The following is a 15,844-nucleotide window of genomic DNA, read 5'->3' as shown; positions in this document are numbered from 1 at the left end:
TTGCCCCGGCTTTCCTAGATGAATCTAAATCTGGCCATTCAGTAAGAAGTAAAGGAGCTCAAGGAAATATATCAGGTATTGGAGTTGTTTCAGGTGATGCAAGGTAATTACTTCTGCCGTTTGTTGAACTTAGAAAAAGGGAACGAATCTACTATTCTGTGGTTGGTGGCTACATAACGACGGGCTCCCCAAAGGTATGGTTTGGTTTAAACAACAGGGTACATGGAGAACTGCAAACACACACTCTAGATACAGTGGGTCGGGTGTTTGAAGGCCCCGGATAATCCTACGCTGAAAGGTGTGTACAAAGTATCGGTAATCTGAAATCGCTTTCAGTGAGATTTTGCCGTTGATATAAAACAATTGGTATCATCTGCATTGGATTAATTTTAATGTCAACGATGGAGACATAGTAACTACTAAAAACTGGCTGAAGCGTAAGTCGGGCAGCATGTACATGTTCAGCGGATACGCGGCCAATGCGGGATAACCAAGTCAGTAGCATATTGCAGGCCCGTCTTATTCAACAGCATGTATCAATTTTGCTGCATGTTGCAGGAATGTATTAGTTATCATACTCAGGACATCTCATTCTTGTAAATGGAATTTGTAAGCTTATAGCACTTCGTTGACATTTTTGTACAGGTTTACTTTTCTCCCAAACACAGTTTTTTGTTTTTGTTGTTGTTTTTCTCTCTTTTTTTTAAATACAAGTCCATTTTCCACCCTTTTGTAAAACGTGTCAACTTAAATCCTGACAAATCTTTTGCATTTTAACTACTAGCTAAAAAACTTATGCTTAACATTTGGTTATACTGTATTTGTTGCAGGCAATTTGTCAATGCATGCAGTGGCTCTGGAGATTAATGAGAGACTCATTAAAGAGAGGATCAGTACGAGTATCATGAGGACTAAAAGAGTAACTTCAAAATCATGTTGAAGGAACTTTCTGAAATCATCCACGAGCAGGTATGTTTGTTTGGTCATTTTCTCTCCATGTCTATCTATCTATCTATCTATCTATCTATCTATCTATCTATCTATCTATCTATCGTTATATATTTTTTCAACAAACATATCTCATTTCTTTCATTAGTAAAAAGTTTTCATTAGTCTTGTACAAAATTAACTGAAATAAAATTAATGAAGATTATGCAGTTTTATAAAAAATAAAATAATACAAATGACAAAAACACAACAAAAATACTAAAACTTTCAAATTAAAATGAAACCAGAATTTCAAAATATCAACAAAAAATAAAGTAGTACCTAAAATACTACTACAATAGAGTGGAGGGAACTATGAGTTCAGAACCTCTGAAGTGTAATTCCGTGGATATTTCCTATGGGGTTTTATAATGGGGTTTATCAATTTATGAGTAGAATAAAACCTGTGGTAACACAAATCTTTTAGGACATTGCATGCAATGATTGCATCCACTGCTGCAATGATCCACAGAATGAGCATAAAAGAGTGTGTGTACTTGCCAGGTGTACGAGCGTACAAGCGCTTTTAGCTCTTCCGAGGCCAATCCCGATCCACATCGTTTTGCTCTTGACTTCTTTACTGGGAACAGGGCAAGCCGTTGTTCTGCCCCTCCCAGGTCTGTAGGTACTTTCGTCTGGTCTCTCCCGGGCAATGCTTATGTGTCCTGTGGAGAAGCTTCCTCACCCTTCTTACTTGCTATTGGCGTTGTTACTGCATGTTCTTCAGGCTAAAGCGCTCGGAAGTTTTGCAAAGCACTCCCTTGATCTCGCCCCGACTGATCTTAAATATATCAGTGCCTTTATTTTGTCTCCAAATCACAGTAATGTTTTTTTTCTAAGGCGCGTTTATAAATAATTACTTCGTGTCCTAACTGAACTATGGCCTAATCCTGGCTTAGTCTAAGCCCTGTCTGATGAAACCAAGCCTATATAATCACAGAATTAGTAAGCTTTTTTATTAAAAAATAAATAAAAGATTTTAATGTAGCTAATAAGCCTAATTTTCTTTTTAATAAAACTGTGATTTTTGTTTTGTGCTCAAATTTATTATATTGAAAGATAATTATGATATTGTAAATATATAATATGGTACTTGCATTAAATGATGTACTGCCAGTATTACCTTATGAACTGTGATTACATTATAAGTTGCCACACTGTGTACATAATGCCAATACATTGAAAAGAATGTACATTGAAAAATCATTTATTACATTATGAGCTCAAGATTTTACATTTTTGAGAAAAATATTGCATTATAGACATTTTATTTAAAATAGCAATGTAATATTTATAACGCAGTAATGTGCAGTTTTTACATTATGTGCAGTTACACTACATTATGAGTTGCTACATGATCTTTCTGTAAAGCCACTTCTCATGAAAATGTTGACCCATCATGATTTTGTTCCTCTTTTTTTTTTTTCTTGTTACCTAAACTCCAGAAATGTTACTTACACACCAAGTTATAAAGTTATTTGACAAAAACTTTTGCTGCCTGATGGTGTGTGAAAATCCTAATGAGCGATCTGAAAGTTTTTTTCTTTGATTGGTTTCACTCTTTTTCGTTTATGTCTGATGTGATCTACACTGTACATTATGATGCACTTCTAAAAAGTTAAAAAGTCATCTTTCACATGTTAATGGCAATTTCTGCTAGCATTTATTTGCTCGACCAGTTTTTAACTTTGGACCCTGTGTAATGGTTTTTGATGGTTTTTGCAGTTGCAATAAGTTTATAGCAATTACAGACTGAATTAGGATTAAATCTCTCTATACTCTTGTCCATTAGACTCAGGAAATGGGCTAACTGGCCATTCCTCAGTTAAAAAACAACAAAACAAATAAACAAAAAAAAACATTTACTTCATGTTTCAGAAATCAGGAGCGCTTAAGTGATTTTTTTGTTTTTATTTTTTCCTCTTATGATCTCCTGCTAAAGTCAGTGATCAGCGCATTGTACAAAGTTATTTGGTACAGTGAAAAAGAAAACAGGTTTTGATCTGGTTTTTGCCCTGTGGCGCTCAGTTATCCTGGAGAGATTGTGTCCTGAGATGTGTACACACTTAAAGGAAGAGTTGGAGAGTAAAAGATTCAGAATACTTTTTTTACTTTGGTGTTGTTTTGTTACTACAGAATAACTTACTGATAAAATACTGTCTTATAATACAAGAAAAAATGGAAATGCAGATTACCGCGGTTTTCTGATTGAATGTGTTAATTTGGTATGAGTGCTCGACATCTACAATCAAGGCCATTGTTATTAAGACGCTATTTATTGTTTTACCCATCTGCCACGGCAGTATTTTTTAATTTACCACCTTCATTTGGGGGCTTACGGTATATATACACTTTGATTTATTATTCTTTTTATGAAATTGATTTAAAAATGTAAGCCCATTTAATAAAGTTTAATTAATTGACAACTCCATTACATTTTTTGTGCACACCATGGGATATATGTGCACATCGCAGGGCACTTTAACACTTGTTATCAAAACATCAATGCACTTTGCTGGTTTTCTTGTAGAAGCACAAAGCCCATGTCTTTCCTGCAATCCTTCCTTGACTAAGGACGGTTTCACAAGTTCCATTTAATTATTTGCCATCACATATTTATTCCTTCCTTTACAGTTTAATCCTAAAAGCAGTCATATTATATGTCTAAAACACAAAAAACACTGTAATCTTGGTTATTGACCATTGATGCATGTATTGAATTTTTACACAATTTTTTAAAATTCAGATTTACTGTATGGTTTAAGATTTTTATGGTTTTATAGTGATAAAGTGAACATTGTAAAAACTAGGATAGCTAAAAACTGGCTTGGTTAAGCTTAATCTAGCTTAGTCTTTTTCCCTAGAAGTACATGTGTCATTAACTTCACCAAACAACATAACTATACAATCAAAAAAAATGCAAATGTGGTGTAGATTATAAACAAGTTTTTATAACAACCATTTAAATAATGTAGATTATAAACAAGTTTTTATAACAACCATTTAAATAACTATCCCCCCGGTTTCCCAGGCAAGGCTTAAGCCTAATCCCAGACAGTAGTTTTCACCTGCAGAACTGCAGCAAGCGAGTGTTTGTGCGTGGCAACTATGTTTTATTGCGTCATCGTGATTATTAAAAACTGAGCTGCTACTGGAAGTGAGTATGTAGTAATTTGTTTAAAATTTTGTGAGTCACTAGTTTAAACTGAGTACTTAGGAGTTTAAACCAGAAGTAATCGAGTTGTAAAGTGCTACTTTTTTTTTCTTCACTTAGTTTTGAGGGTGTTATTGTGAAATGTAATGCTGTCCCTACTTCTTCTACTTCTAATGTGTCTCTCTGTTTTTTTCATTATGCTGCCATGTCCTATAGATTGAGTTCCTCTAGGTAACCGCTTTGTTGCACAAAAGTATTTGTCTGCTTTTTCTTTGAAATATTTGTGCATGCAGTTGCTATATCCCCAAAATGATTCTGTTGTATCAGCTAATAACATGACTCCAAAGCTCCCATTTCATTCCCTTATCCTTATCCTGTTTTTATCTGCCAGCCCTCAGATCTTCCAGGAGGATATGATGCCTTCCCTGCTGCAGAACTCTGTTCACGACGTTCCGTGCTATCAGTGAACCTGGACGAGCCTGAGCTAGAACCAGATGGTTGCTCCTGATTGTTCTGGATTATCAGCTCTCCCCTCACAGCTGAATACAAATCAAGATTCTAGGCCTCTGTGCAAAATATCTCTTCAGGCTTCAAGAATGTCAGCATTTTCCGTGCCTTTCCGTGCCATGTTTTTTTTACAGCAACTTTGTGGCACATATTGCTTTTTTACAGTTCGCCTTAAAGCCATCATGAAGTCAAAATTGACCCCTTTTACTTTCTTAATTCACATTCCTGGTCTTTTAGGCCCACACCAGCCAAGCCAATCTTATTTTTCAACTCTTACTCTCCCATCCCATTGGAAACCTATTTCCAACAGATAAGAAAAAAAAGTCTTTCTTAAATCATAATTATGACATAAAAAGTCAGTAAAAATATAATAATATGCCAGAGTCTTTATGATGATATAAAAAGTCAAGGTATGACATAAACCATTATTGTGAAATAAAAAGTAAAAAATCGCATAATTCTTATGACATTGTTAAAACTGACAAAAGTTGAAATTACGACAATTTGCAATTATATGAAAATAAAAAGTCAAATTTTTGACAGTCCCTAATTTGTGATAAGTTTAAGTTTTTGTCATAATTATGATTTTTATCCTCATAATGAGTGAAACTGTTTTTCTCATAATTATGTCTTAGTATGGTATATTATTTGACTTTTTTTTGTGGTGGAAATGGGCTTTCATAGACCATATATCCAGTCATCTCTATGACTACTTTTCATGATCCAGTCGATGAATAAAATCTAGTTTTCTTTTTTTTCCTATTCTATGAAATGTCACATTTAAGTAAAATTTGTTACCAATGCCATTACATTTTGACTCTGCATTTTCTCTGATGTACAATCTGTTTTGCATCTCAGCCAAACTGTCTATTTTATACTACTACAGGGATGTCGCTTGGAAACAAAACGTGTTTTTGGTGTAGATCACCCAACACCACCAAAAGATCAAATGGACAGTTAAACCATATGCCTAATATTTCCATATTAAATAACTTTTTACATTGACTGTTTTGTTTCCTAAAAACACAGTTGTAAAATAGAAGAAATGAAATAAGTAAACCTTTTCATGAGGCCTTGGTTCTGAAAGTATTTTTTTTGCCATTCATTTTCTCGGTGTACAAACTTTCATTTAAAGCTAGAAAGAGTATATAGGAGAATTACATTTTTTAAATATTTTTTATTAAAGAACAATGGTACAGTAAAGTTTGACTTTTTAAATTATTTATATAATTACTGAATTGTTGATGTTTTTACTGAACAAAATCATGATTATAATATGTTGACTTTCCTCATTTCATTTGATGCTTGCGTGAACTGCATGTTGCGTAGTTTGAAGAAACATGGTTGTCTACCGCCAACTGCCAAAAAGAAGAATTTAAACTAGCTTCTATATGTGGTCAACCACACCATCCCTCTTCCCTATTTTCAGTGGTACACATCACTTCGGTGGTTACTGACTGACTGGGCACGGTAAGACTGAACTAGACTATTGTGCATAATTTCTGTCATTCATTGAATCAAAAATAGGCTGGATGTAAAGCTTTTAAAATGAATGCATACCCCAGATGTAGAGAACGCTGACTTTGTCACAGAAAGATATAATGTAACAGCTTATTGATATTCAGTTTAAGCACATTTTTGTGATTCCCATTGTAAACACTTGTATTTTGTTGGGCTGGTCCATAGTAACTGCCTGTGGTTACAGCCAGTACAGCCTATCAAGGGTTGATTTATGTTAAAAAATGCTGTTGGTAGCCTACTCATCAGACCTTGCTGCACTGAATACGCAAATTGCAATCAGAGAGTGTGTGGATTTATATAGGAAATTGTCAATTTGTTGTAAATTGTGTGTGTGTGTGTGTGTGTGAGCGCGCGCATGGAAATGTATGCAGTATTGACATGCAGTATTGACAAGCAGTTGTCATGGTAAAATGTCTAAATATTCTGGTCTAGTAATAAGTCATCTGATGAGCAATGGACACTGAATTTGCTATAAAGATAATCGTGTGAGACAAGCTGCTGTTTCCGAAGATTGTTTCATAATTTCCATGTTTTGTCAGCATATATGTAAGGAATGTCTGTAGTTCATAAGACAAAGTAAATATTTATAAAGAAAATGTCTTTGATGTTATTCTGAGCTCTTTGAAAATACTGCTTTCCCAGGACGTCTGTTTTCCACACATACACACACACACACACCACACACACACACACACACACACACACAAAATGTGGGGAAATACTTAAAAAAAAAAAAACTTCTAGATAAATCTGTGAACCTTGTCTGTAAAACAGGTTTCAGAATTGATCCTTTACTCCAGTGAGAATTTATTATCTTTGCGTTAGGAACATTAAAGGTGTGTTTTTAAAATATCCCCATATAATTTGTCCAAGGTGTCCACAATCCGTTTTGTTTGCCTTAAGGGTCACTGGAGATGATTAATATAGTAGTCTGTGAGTATCTGATCTGTCATTGTAACTGGTTATCACAGCTTTACGGTAACTTGACTAGTCCATCATGATGTCACTGCTGTCATGCTTATGTTTGTCGCGCCTTGTTGATGGATGTTATGAAAGTTGAATTATTAATGAATTTGTTACATCCCCCTTTTTTGCCTAGGGGTTACAGGGGCAACATGTGCTACTAAAGAGGAACAAAATGTATCGTTGAACGTAAAACCAATGGGCAAAGAAAAAAAAGAAGTGAGAGTTGGCTCATCTGCAATCCCAGCACCTACACACACATGGAACTCTTCAAGATTTTTATTGACAAAGTACAGCCTTGTACAGCAGTTAGAGGGAGAGGGCGTTATACAAAATAAGGAACAAAAGGAGGAAGCTACCTATGAGTAAGGCAATCTAACTTCCATCAAACAAAAACGCCAAAATAACAGCATGTCTCTTCCTTGACTTCCTCACTGTCCCCACAATACAGGAGAAAGCAACGGTTTGAAGGGGGACCCCCCCCCTACTTTAAAAAAACCTAGGTTCTATGTAAAACTAATTACGGATGTGGAATAAAAAAACGGTGCAAGTGGTGGAATGTGTGACTGCTTATTTGATGCTGGGCAATTACTGTAATAGTTACAAGAGCTCACCAAAATCTCTAAAGCTATGTTCTGTCCTTACACTACTGGTCGAAAGAAATGCTTTTATTTGCTCACCAAGGTCTGCAGATTCTCCCGTCCTTTATTGTCATATGCGAAGATGGGCTGATTGGAGAGTACTTTGCATAACGGTTTATTATCAATGTTTGAAAAAACATTGTGCTGCTAATATTTTTGTGGAAACAGTGCTCCACCTTTTGGTTCAAGTTCTTTGATATGAATACGTGCGTGATAAAAACTTAAAAAGATACATAGCAGTTTTTAAAACAGAAATCTTTTTATCAGATTATAATTGGTTTGGGGGTAAAATACAAGGTGCTCTTGAGGTCCCTTCTTAGAGTTATCTCTAATTGGCAGCGTTGCCAGGGTCAGTTAAAGACAGTCCAGGGACAAATCATAACATGGCCCAAAACCAGCTGCATATACTTAAAATATTAGATTTTTAGAGTTCAGTCGTCATGGGAAGTGTTTGGATATGAGCTGTAGTTGGAATTGTCCAACAATCTACAAAACCGTTTAAAACCTAAACAATAAAAAGTCAGCCAAAGGCCATGAAAAAGTTTCCCCAGTTCTGCAGGATAACTGCAGACTTGGAAACCGGTCTAAAAAATATGAATGGTCAGGAAAAATCTGATGATCTGTGAGTTGCTTCATGTCTGTAATAACCATACATGTTATTATTAAATATAAGTGTCAATGTATAGAGTGCAAGTGTAATGGACACGCAGAAAGCTGTCACTTTGACAAAACCGTATGGTTACGCTCGGGTCAGCGGAGTGGCGGCGTGTGTGACTGCCTTCACAACACCAGCGGCCACCACTGCCAACACTGCCAGAGCGGCCTCTACAGAGACCCAGGGAGGCCCTCGACTGCCCCGGATTCCTGCAGACGTAAGACACAATCATGCAACACTCACAACTGTTGTGTAAGCAAGACATTCAAATACATGATCAACATGGGCACATTTGATACAATATTGAATTAAACTGTAACAAAAACGGCTGTGTCAAAGGGGGGGAATATTGGATGCAGTGTTCCTTGTACTTGGTCATATTTTTTTAAGTGTATGTGTGTTTTGTGTGTCTTGGACTGACGATGAAAAAACATTAATCTCAGATTTTGAAAAGCTGATTTAAAAATGGCATGTGGGGTATCTGTGGATCTCCCTTCCAGCTGTACACTTCCGTTCCTGATCTCCAGCTCGTTCTTACAGCGTGTGCATGAAAAATGTGTGCGTTTTTGAGGAATCTGTTTTACATGTACCACCTTGGCCTGATGATGTCAAAAATTCTGGAACTCACCAGCGAACATGTCCCGACATTGTATCGCACCATGCGCGTGCACACATTGAGGTGATGTTTGGTTTTGAGTGTTGTTCTTGCTCGGAATGCTAATGGCTTCCTTTACGGGCGAGTTTTGGACATGTTAGAGAATAACAAGAACGAGTGATGGGGATCTCAGCAAGTGTGTGGACATGCATATTGTGTATGTGGGGGGCAGACAGGATCTCATCATCAGATGACATCAGGCTCATAATAATTGACTGCATGCACAAAGCGCATCAGTCTGGTGTGTCTGGAGAGGGCGCCTCTGTGTATTTTGAGTAGAGCTTGAAAAAACTCATTAACAGAGCGAGAAAACAGATAGTGGTGTGTTGTTTCTGAGTAATCCTTTCTTCCTTTCTGACATGCAGCATGCTTGCATGTGTAACCATGCTGGTTTTCCCACATATTGTAAGGACCTGATAATGGGAGGACGGCGTCTGTAAGCCAGGGGTGGGTGGACCACACTGTGACCACTGCATGCTGGGATACTGGGGTTTTCGATGAATAGTGTTGGTTGGCAAGCCCTGCCAGTGTGCTGGAGACTGTGACCCTTACAATGGAGACTGTATGTTTGGGTGAATATAAACCTTTTTTGCTGTTTGGAATTTCAGAATCTACAGTTGTTGTTTGCTAACTAAACGATAAAAAATATTTTGGACAATTTTTGATAATTAAAATAAAGCTGGAATTAATGGAACAAATATTAGATTGAAAAATATATATACACTGGCATCCTTAGAGTTTGGAATTAGGTGCTCTTACAATTATAAAATGACAGTTTAAAACCATTTTAATATATTTTAAAGTGTAATTTATTCCTGTGATGCATACTCCAGGCGTCAGTGTCACATGATCCATCAGAAATCAGTTGTGTGCGAAGTTGTGATTTTTTTTTTTTTTTTAGTTACGAATGGCCTAATATCGCCAGTGTTTTATGGTTAACTAAAATTATTGAAAAATAAATGTAATGTAATTTAAAATAAAAAAAATTAATGTATATGATAGAAAAGTAAACGTTTTTATCCTCAGGCAATCTGTGACTATTGAATAAGGACACTGAAATGAAATCTTTGCAGTTACTTTTATTAGTATGTAAATATATAATTTGCACTGTATTAATCTTGTTTTTATATTATTGTTGTTAGTATTTTTGTATTGTGGGACGAGAAACTAAGGAAAAAATCATTACATTACGATACATTACACATGTGTGTGTATGTGACAAAAAAAGAACCTTAAACACTACACTGGAATATATCAAATATCAAATTAAGTGATAACAGTTCACCAGCTGGTCTCTGATTTTACGTGAATTTATGTCGGCAGTTCAGCTCAAGTTCAAACACGGGTTTAGTTCATCACATTAACAGTCAGAATAAGACAAGTGTCCAAATGCTATTTGTCTTCATTTTAAATAGCAGTTTATGTTTTAGCATTCAACGCATGCCAAAATCTTTGACACTTCTCGCTCGGAAAGTGTGGTCTTGTGCTTACTTTTTATTTAAAATATAAATGACAATTTTTATATGGAAATACATTTTTTTTGCTTTTAATCACTTTCATTTCTTTTAAAATGCTGACATTATAAATAGTAATTATATATTTATACTAGATATATCAACACGCAGTGTCTGCTTTGTGTGTGTTTCTTGTCTAGTACTTCTAAAACATAACAAAACAACACAACAAAAAAACATCTTTCTAAAACAAAAGAGCTTTCCCCCGGCTTTAGTCATCCAGGTATTACGTGAAAAATCTCATCGGAGCTGATAAACAGCACTGTCTTGTTCCCATAAAATGTTTATTGTCTGGTCTTAGTTAAAGGCAGTGTGCTGTCATAATGTCATCCTGTTGTTAAATTGTTGTAGCAACAGAAAGAAACTCACAGCCAGTACTTTAATTGCTAGGTATTTCTTTTCTTGACAGACAAATGTTTATGCAAACAGCAAGCTCTTGGAAGCAGCAAACTATTCTGCATTATAAAATATGTTTATGGTACTTGAGTGTCATCGAATCAAATCAGTCCTGGACCGGAGCACGCTCGCTGTGCACTCACTTCACCTCAATGTTCTGTTCAGCTGATGTACTTCATGTGTGTTTTCTAATGTGTGATTGCAGCAGTGAAGGTGAGAGTGTTGGGTGCTCATGATAAGGGCTCTCACGCAGAGGTGGATGTTAAGGTTCTCAAGGTATTGTGGGATAATTCGTGCCTCAGGCTCTCTCGTGGAAATCGAACTCTTTATCCCGAGTCTTGGACGTCACGAGGCTGCACCTGCTCTGTACTTTTCCCAGGTTAGCAGACACATGCACAGATTCATGATTTGTTGTGATGTGAAATATGCAAGCCCGGATGGAATCTGCAGATTTTCTTTCCACATTTTCTGTGTTAAAGGGGTCATATGATGCTGCTAAAAAGAACATTATTTTGTGTATTTGGTGTAATGCGGTGTGTTTATGCGGTTTAAGGTAAAAAAAAAAAAAAACATTATTTTCCATATAATGTACATTATAGTTTCTCCTCTATGCCCCGCCTTCTGAAATATGGTTCTCTTTTAGCAGTTCAGTCAATGTACTGTTAGGAGTAACTGAATAACTCGGTATATTGGTTTATTTCGCGTCAGAGGGAGTGTAAGGCACATTTATAAACCAAATAATTTAAGTTATTTGTGTATTAGTGCATACTGGAGACAGGAACCGTTTCAAACAATTCAGTTCGATTAACTGAACCGACCCGATAACTAATAAAAAATAAAATCAAATTAAACATTTCATTCGATTCCAAATCAAACTTTCCCTTCTCATTGTAACAATCACAAGCTCTAATAAATAAAATCTAAAATCAGTAAAGTTGCAAAGACTAAAGTCTCAAATCCAAAGAGATATTCTTTATAAAAGTTGAGACTCGTCCACGCCCCCCGAAACAGCTCATTCTAACACACCCTTCTACATATCTACGTCAGTATGTGGGAAGATTTGCATAACGCTGCCAAGATGTTCACGCAAAGAAAGAAGGTGTACCTTTTATTCTCATTGTTGTATTGTTGTTGCCGCCACCGCAATGTTGTATAGACGCTGTGTGTTTCACTGTGAAAGCGAAACTACTTTGTTTGGCTTTCCAAAAGAAGACGATATCCACTTCATCATGCCTGGAGCTGATCCGTGCTGGTCACTGAGGAAATACATCAACTTTGCATCACAATATGTTAAGAGACGTAACAGTTCCGTCACACGCTTGAGGCATTTGGCCAATCACAACGTGTTGGATAGCTGACCAATCACAGCACACCTCGCAAAAAATAACAAAAGAACCTTGCAAAAAATAGAAACAATAACGTAAAAAACCTGGGGCATAGAGGAGAAACAATAATGTACAGTACGTGGAAAATAATGTTTTTAATTTTTTAACCTTAAACCACGTAAACACATTTCATTACACCAAATACACAAAAAATTGTTATTTTTAGTGACATCATATGACCCCCTTTAAATAGAACGATTTGTTTGTGACCCTGACATCACTAAACAAATACGAGACGGCAACAGAGAGAATAAACTTTATGCCTTCTTTCTTTGCGTGAACATTTGGGCAGCGTTATGCAAATCTCCCCACATAGTGATGTAGACATGATGGGACGTGTTTAAACGAGACGTTTCAGGGGGGAATGGTTGACGCTTAACTCTTGTAAAGAATATCTCTTTGGATTTGAGACTTTAGTCTTTGCAACTTTACAGATCTTCTTTATTCACCAAGGGCTTGTAACACTCCAAAGAGAAAGGAAAACTTGAAATCGCATCATATGACCCCTTTAAAGCAACACTGTGTAAATGTTGGCGCTCTAGCGGTTAATAAACAGAACTGCACGCATCCCGCGAAGAACATTCTGACCGGAGCTACTTCTCCAAGTTTATGTCTATGCCGATTCACGCAGGTATGTGTTACTCCGCAGCGGTGACGACCCGAACAGGCTACAATAATCCAAAATAATCACTTATTATAAATGTACCGTAGTGATTTGGGATAAGACAAAAAAGCGGTTTGGTAGATGAATTTATGATGTACTCATCATTATATACATATTGCAAATTCTGAACACAGAAAAAGTTACATAGTGTTGCTTTAATTGTGTGGAAAACAATCTGGATTCTGTGGAATGGATTTAAATCAGATGTGCTAAATGGACTTCAGAGAACCTTGTTTAGATGACAGTATTATCAAATTAAATGAAATGCATATAAAAGGTGAATTCTGTGGAAATCTGAATGTTTTTTTGTAAAAACTAAATTAGCACTGTGGCCTATCTTTGTTGATGCATGTTTAGTAGAATCAGGCTAATCTGATCATTTTGTTGACTGAGAGTGTCAGGGCCCTGCCCTGGCAGCGGTGTCTATTTTGTCTTTGTTTAGTGTTTCTCTGTTTGTCCTGTGTATGACCACATGGCTTTGTCTTTGTTTATGTTGGCCATGTTGCTCCTTTTGTCCTGCCCCCTTGTTTCACATTACCACGCCCCCTCGTTTAGTCCTTGTGTTGGCACTCATAATTGATTGTTCTCACCTTGTGTGGTGTGCTTTCCTAACTATTTATTGTGCTAATTTCCCTCACGTGTTTGCTGGTTTCGTTTTTGCTGTGTGTGAGTTAGTGTTTGCTTAGCTTGCTAGCTGATCTTTTACTAATCGAGATTTTCTTTGTCTGTTAAAGTCTGGTATTTATTAGTTTAAGTTTATCTGGTCCACGGTTTAGTCCAGTTTCAGTTTTTCTTTTTGTTTGGATCTCTATTTTAGTTTCTCATGAGTTTGATTTGTTTTTGAGTGTGACTTGTTTTTTGTTGTTGAGTTTGAGTTTCTTGATTTAGTCTTTCCAGTTATTTCTAGAACCTTTATTTGTTATTTGTTTCTTTACCTTTTAATTTACTTTTGGTAAGTCAGCTTTGGTTATTTCTCTAGCTCCCCTTTTATCTTGTTTCTAGGTCATAGCATTCTTGTCTGACTTTTTGCTCTTGTTTTGAATTATTATTATTATTATTATTATTATTATTATTATTATTATTATTACTATTACTATTACTATTTTTGTTCTCTTGTTGTCTTGAGTCTTGTTCTAGTGTTTTGTGAGTTCTGTCTGTTCATCCTGTCTTGCCTCCTGCTTTCTCCCTGGCCACTGGGTCTCCCTGCCTGGAGGTCTGACCGTGTGTGGGCTTCACCATCCATAGCCAAGTGCCCTTGGTTCCTGGTGCTGTGGTCTGGTCTCTAGCACAGCCTCCTCTACTGTCCTGCGTTCGGTTGGCACCCAGGGCCCTCCTCGGCGGTCATCCCCCCATCTGCCTACTTCACTGTTGTACGCTTTCTCTTCCTACTGTCTGGACTGTTCAAGCCACTCCCTCCTATCGTGCTTGTCTTATTTGTCAATAAACGTCCCCTGTTCAATCTGCATTTGGGTCCTCTCCCTCAGTAACCCTGACAGATAGGACTGTTTTTCTCTTGCTGTAGGAATGGAATATCTTGTAGTTGGACACGAGGATGTGAAAAAAGGTCGTCCTATGGTTAATATGAAGAGTATCGTGAAGCCATGGAGGCCCAGCTTGAGCCGAAAATTTCATCAGCTTCTGAAAACCCAATGTAGCTGAAAGACCTAGAGACACAGAGATGTTTAAAATACATCTTTCATGGCACACGTCATCTTAGCCTTTGTTTTATTGTGATCATGCTTCATGTTCTGAATCATACTAATGTTTAGAACGGTGGTACTTAACCTTGTTTTTTGACTCTGAGGCCCCCCATATTTGAAGGCCTCCTAAGTTGATATGTACCTCTCTGGTACTTCTGTTAATAACAAATGAAAGTTAATAATAAATTAACTTATGAATATGGCAGTTTAATGTTATTTTATTTGGGATTATGTGAATATAATTACATTGATATCATTTTAAGAGCTATTAAGTTTTGAGGTTGAGAGCCACTGCTTTAAAACCAGCTGTGTGGATGTATTTGCTAGCTGCAGATGAATACTAGGACTGTACAGAGTGTAAAATATATATATGTGTGTGTGTGTGTGTGTGTGTGTGTGTGTGTGTGTATATATATATATATATAGTTTTTTTTATATGTATAACTAACCCTGTATATAGCATGCATTTTGTACACATGAAAATACAATGCATTTATGCAATATCATTTCTTATGGGTATGTCACCATTTTAAACCTAAAAACAATCTTATATGATTGATATGCCTTTTCTTTTGTTTGTGGCATTAATGTATGCATTTTAATACCAGCCAAAACCACAAGGTGTCAGTCTATGATCATTTTTAATGATCATAATGCATATTCATAATCAAAAGAACACGTAATTCAGGTATTAAAAATGCCTTTTTATTGTTGAAAGAATTGGTAAAACCCAGGCTAGCTTAAAAAAAAAAAAAAGTACAAAAATAAGGCTAAAATCTAGACTTTGACTTTGTTGCTTAAAGACCGCAATGAAAAATCACTATTTTATTTACCAACCCGCATTATTTATCTAAACATTAGAATAAAATTAAGATAATCTATAATCTCTCTAAATCAAAAATACGAAACTATAACTTTTGAAATTAATAATTCAAAACCAGGGATTGCTCAGTGGACCCTTTTCACAAAACTGTGATGACGGAGCATCTTAAATCCTCGAAAGTGTTTCATATTTGCATTTTTTTATGTATGTACATTTATAGCACTATTCTTTGTATCATATTACCTTTGCATCAAATTACAAAAAAATAAAAATAAAAAC

General features: G+C 36.1%; 1 protein-coding gene across 1 annotated transcript in view; it reads left to right on the top strand.

Moving 5' to 3' along the window:
• LOC109093682 (netrin-4-like) overlaps positions 1–14,812 on the top strand; it is an 89,450-nt gene extending 74,638 nt beyond the window's left edge. The window contains 2 exon segments of the mRNA XM_042761350.1: positions 11,199–11,372; positions 14,565–14,812. Of these exon segments, the coding sequence (XP_042617284.1) occupies positions 11,199–11,372; positions 14,565–14,701 (311 nt within the window). The 3' untranslated portion in view covers positions 14,702–14,812.
• Positions 14,813–15,844: the final 1,032 nt, after the last annotated feature.

The sequence above is a fragment of the Cyprinus carpio genome, chromosome A7, assembly GCF_018340385.1.
Source record: "Cyprinus carpio isolate SPL01 chromosome A7, ASM1834038v1, whole genome shotgun sequence".
Taxonomy (NCBI): domain Eukaryota; kingdom Metazoa; phylum Chordata; class Actinopteri; order Cypriniformes; family Cyprinidae; genus Cyprinus; species Cyprinus carpio.
The sequence above is the reverse complement of the archived record's forward strand: the minus strand, read 5'-3'. Positions and strand labels throughout refer to the sequence as shown.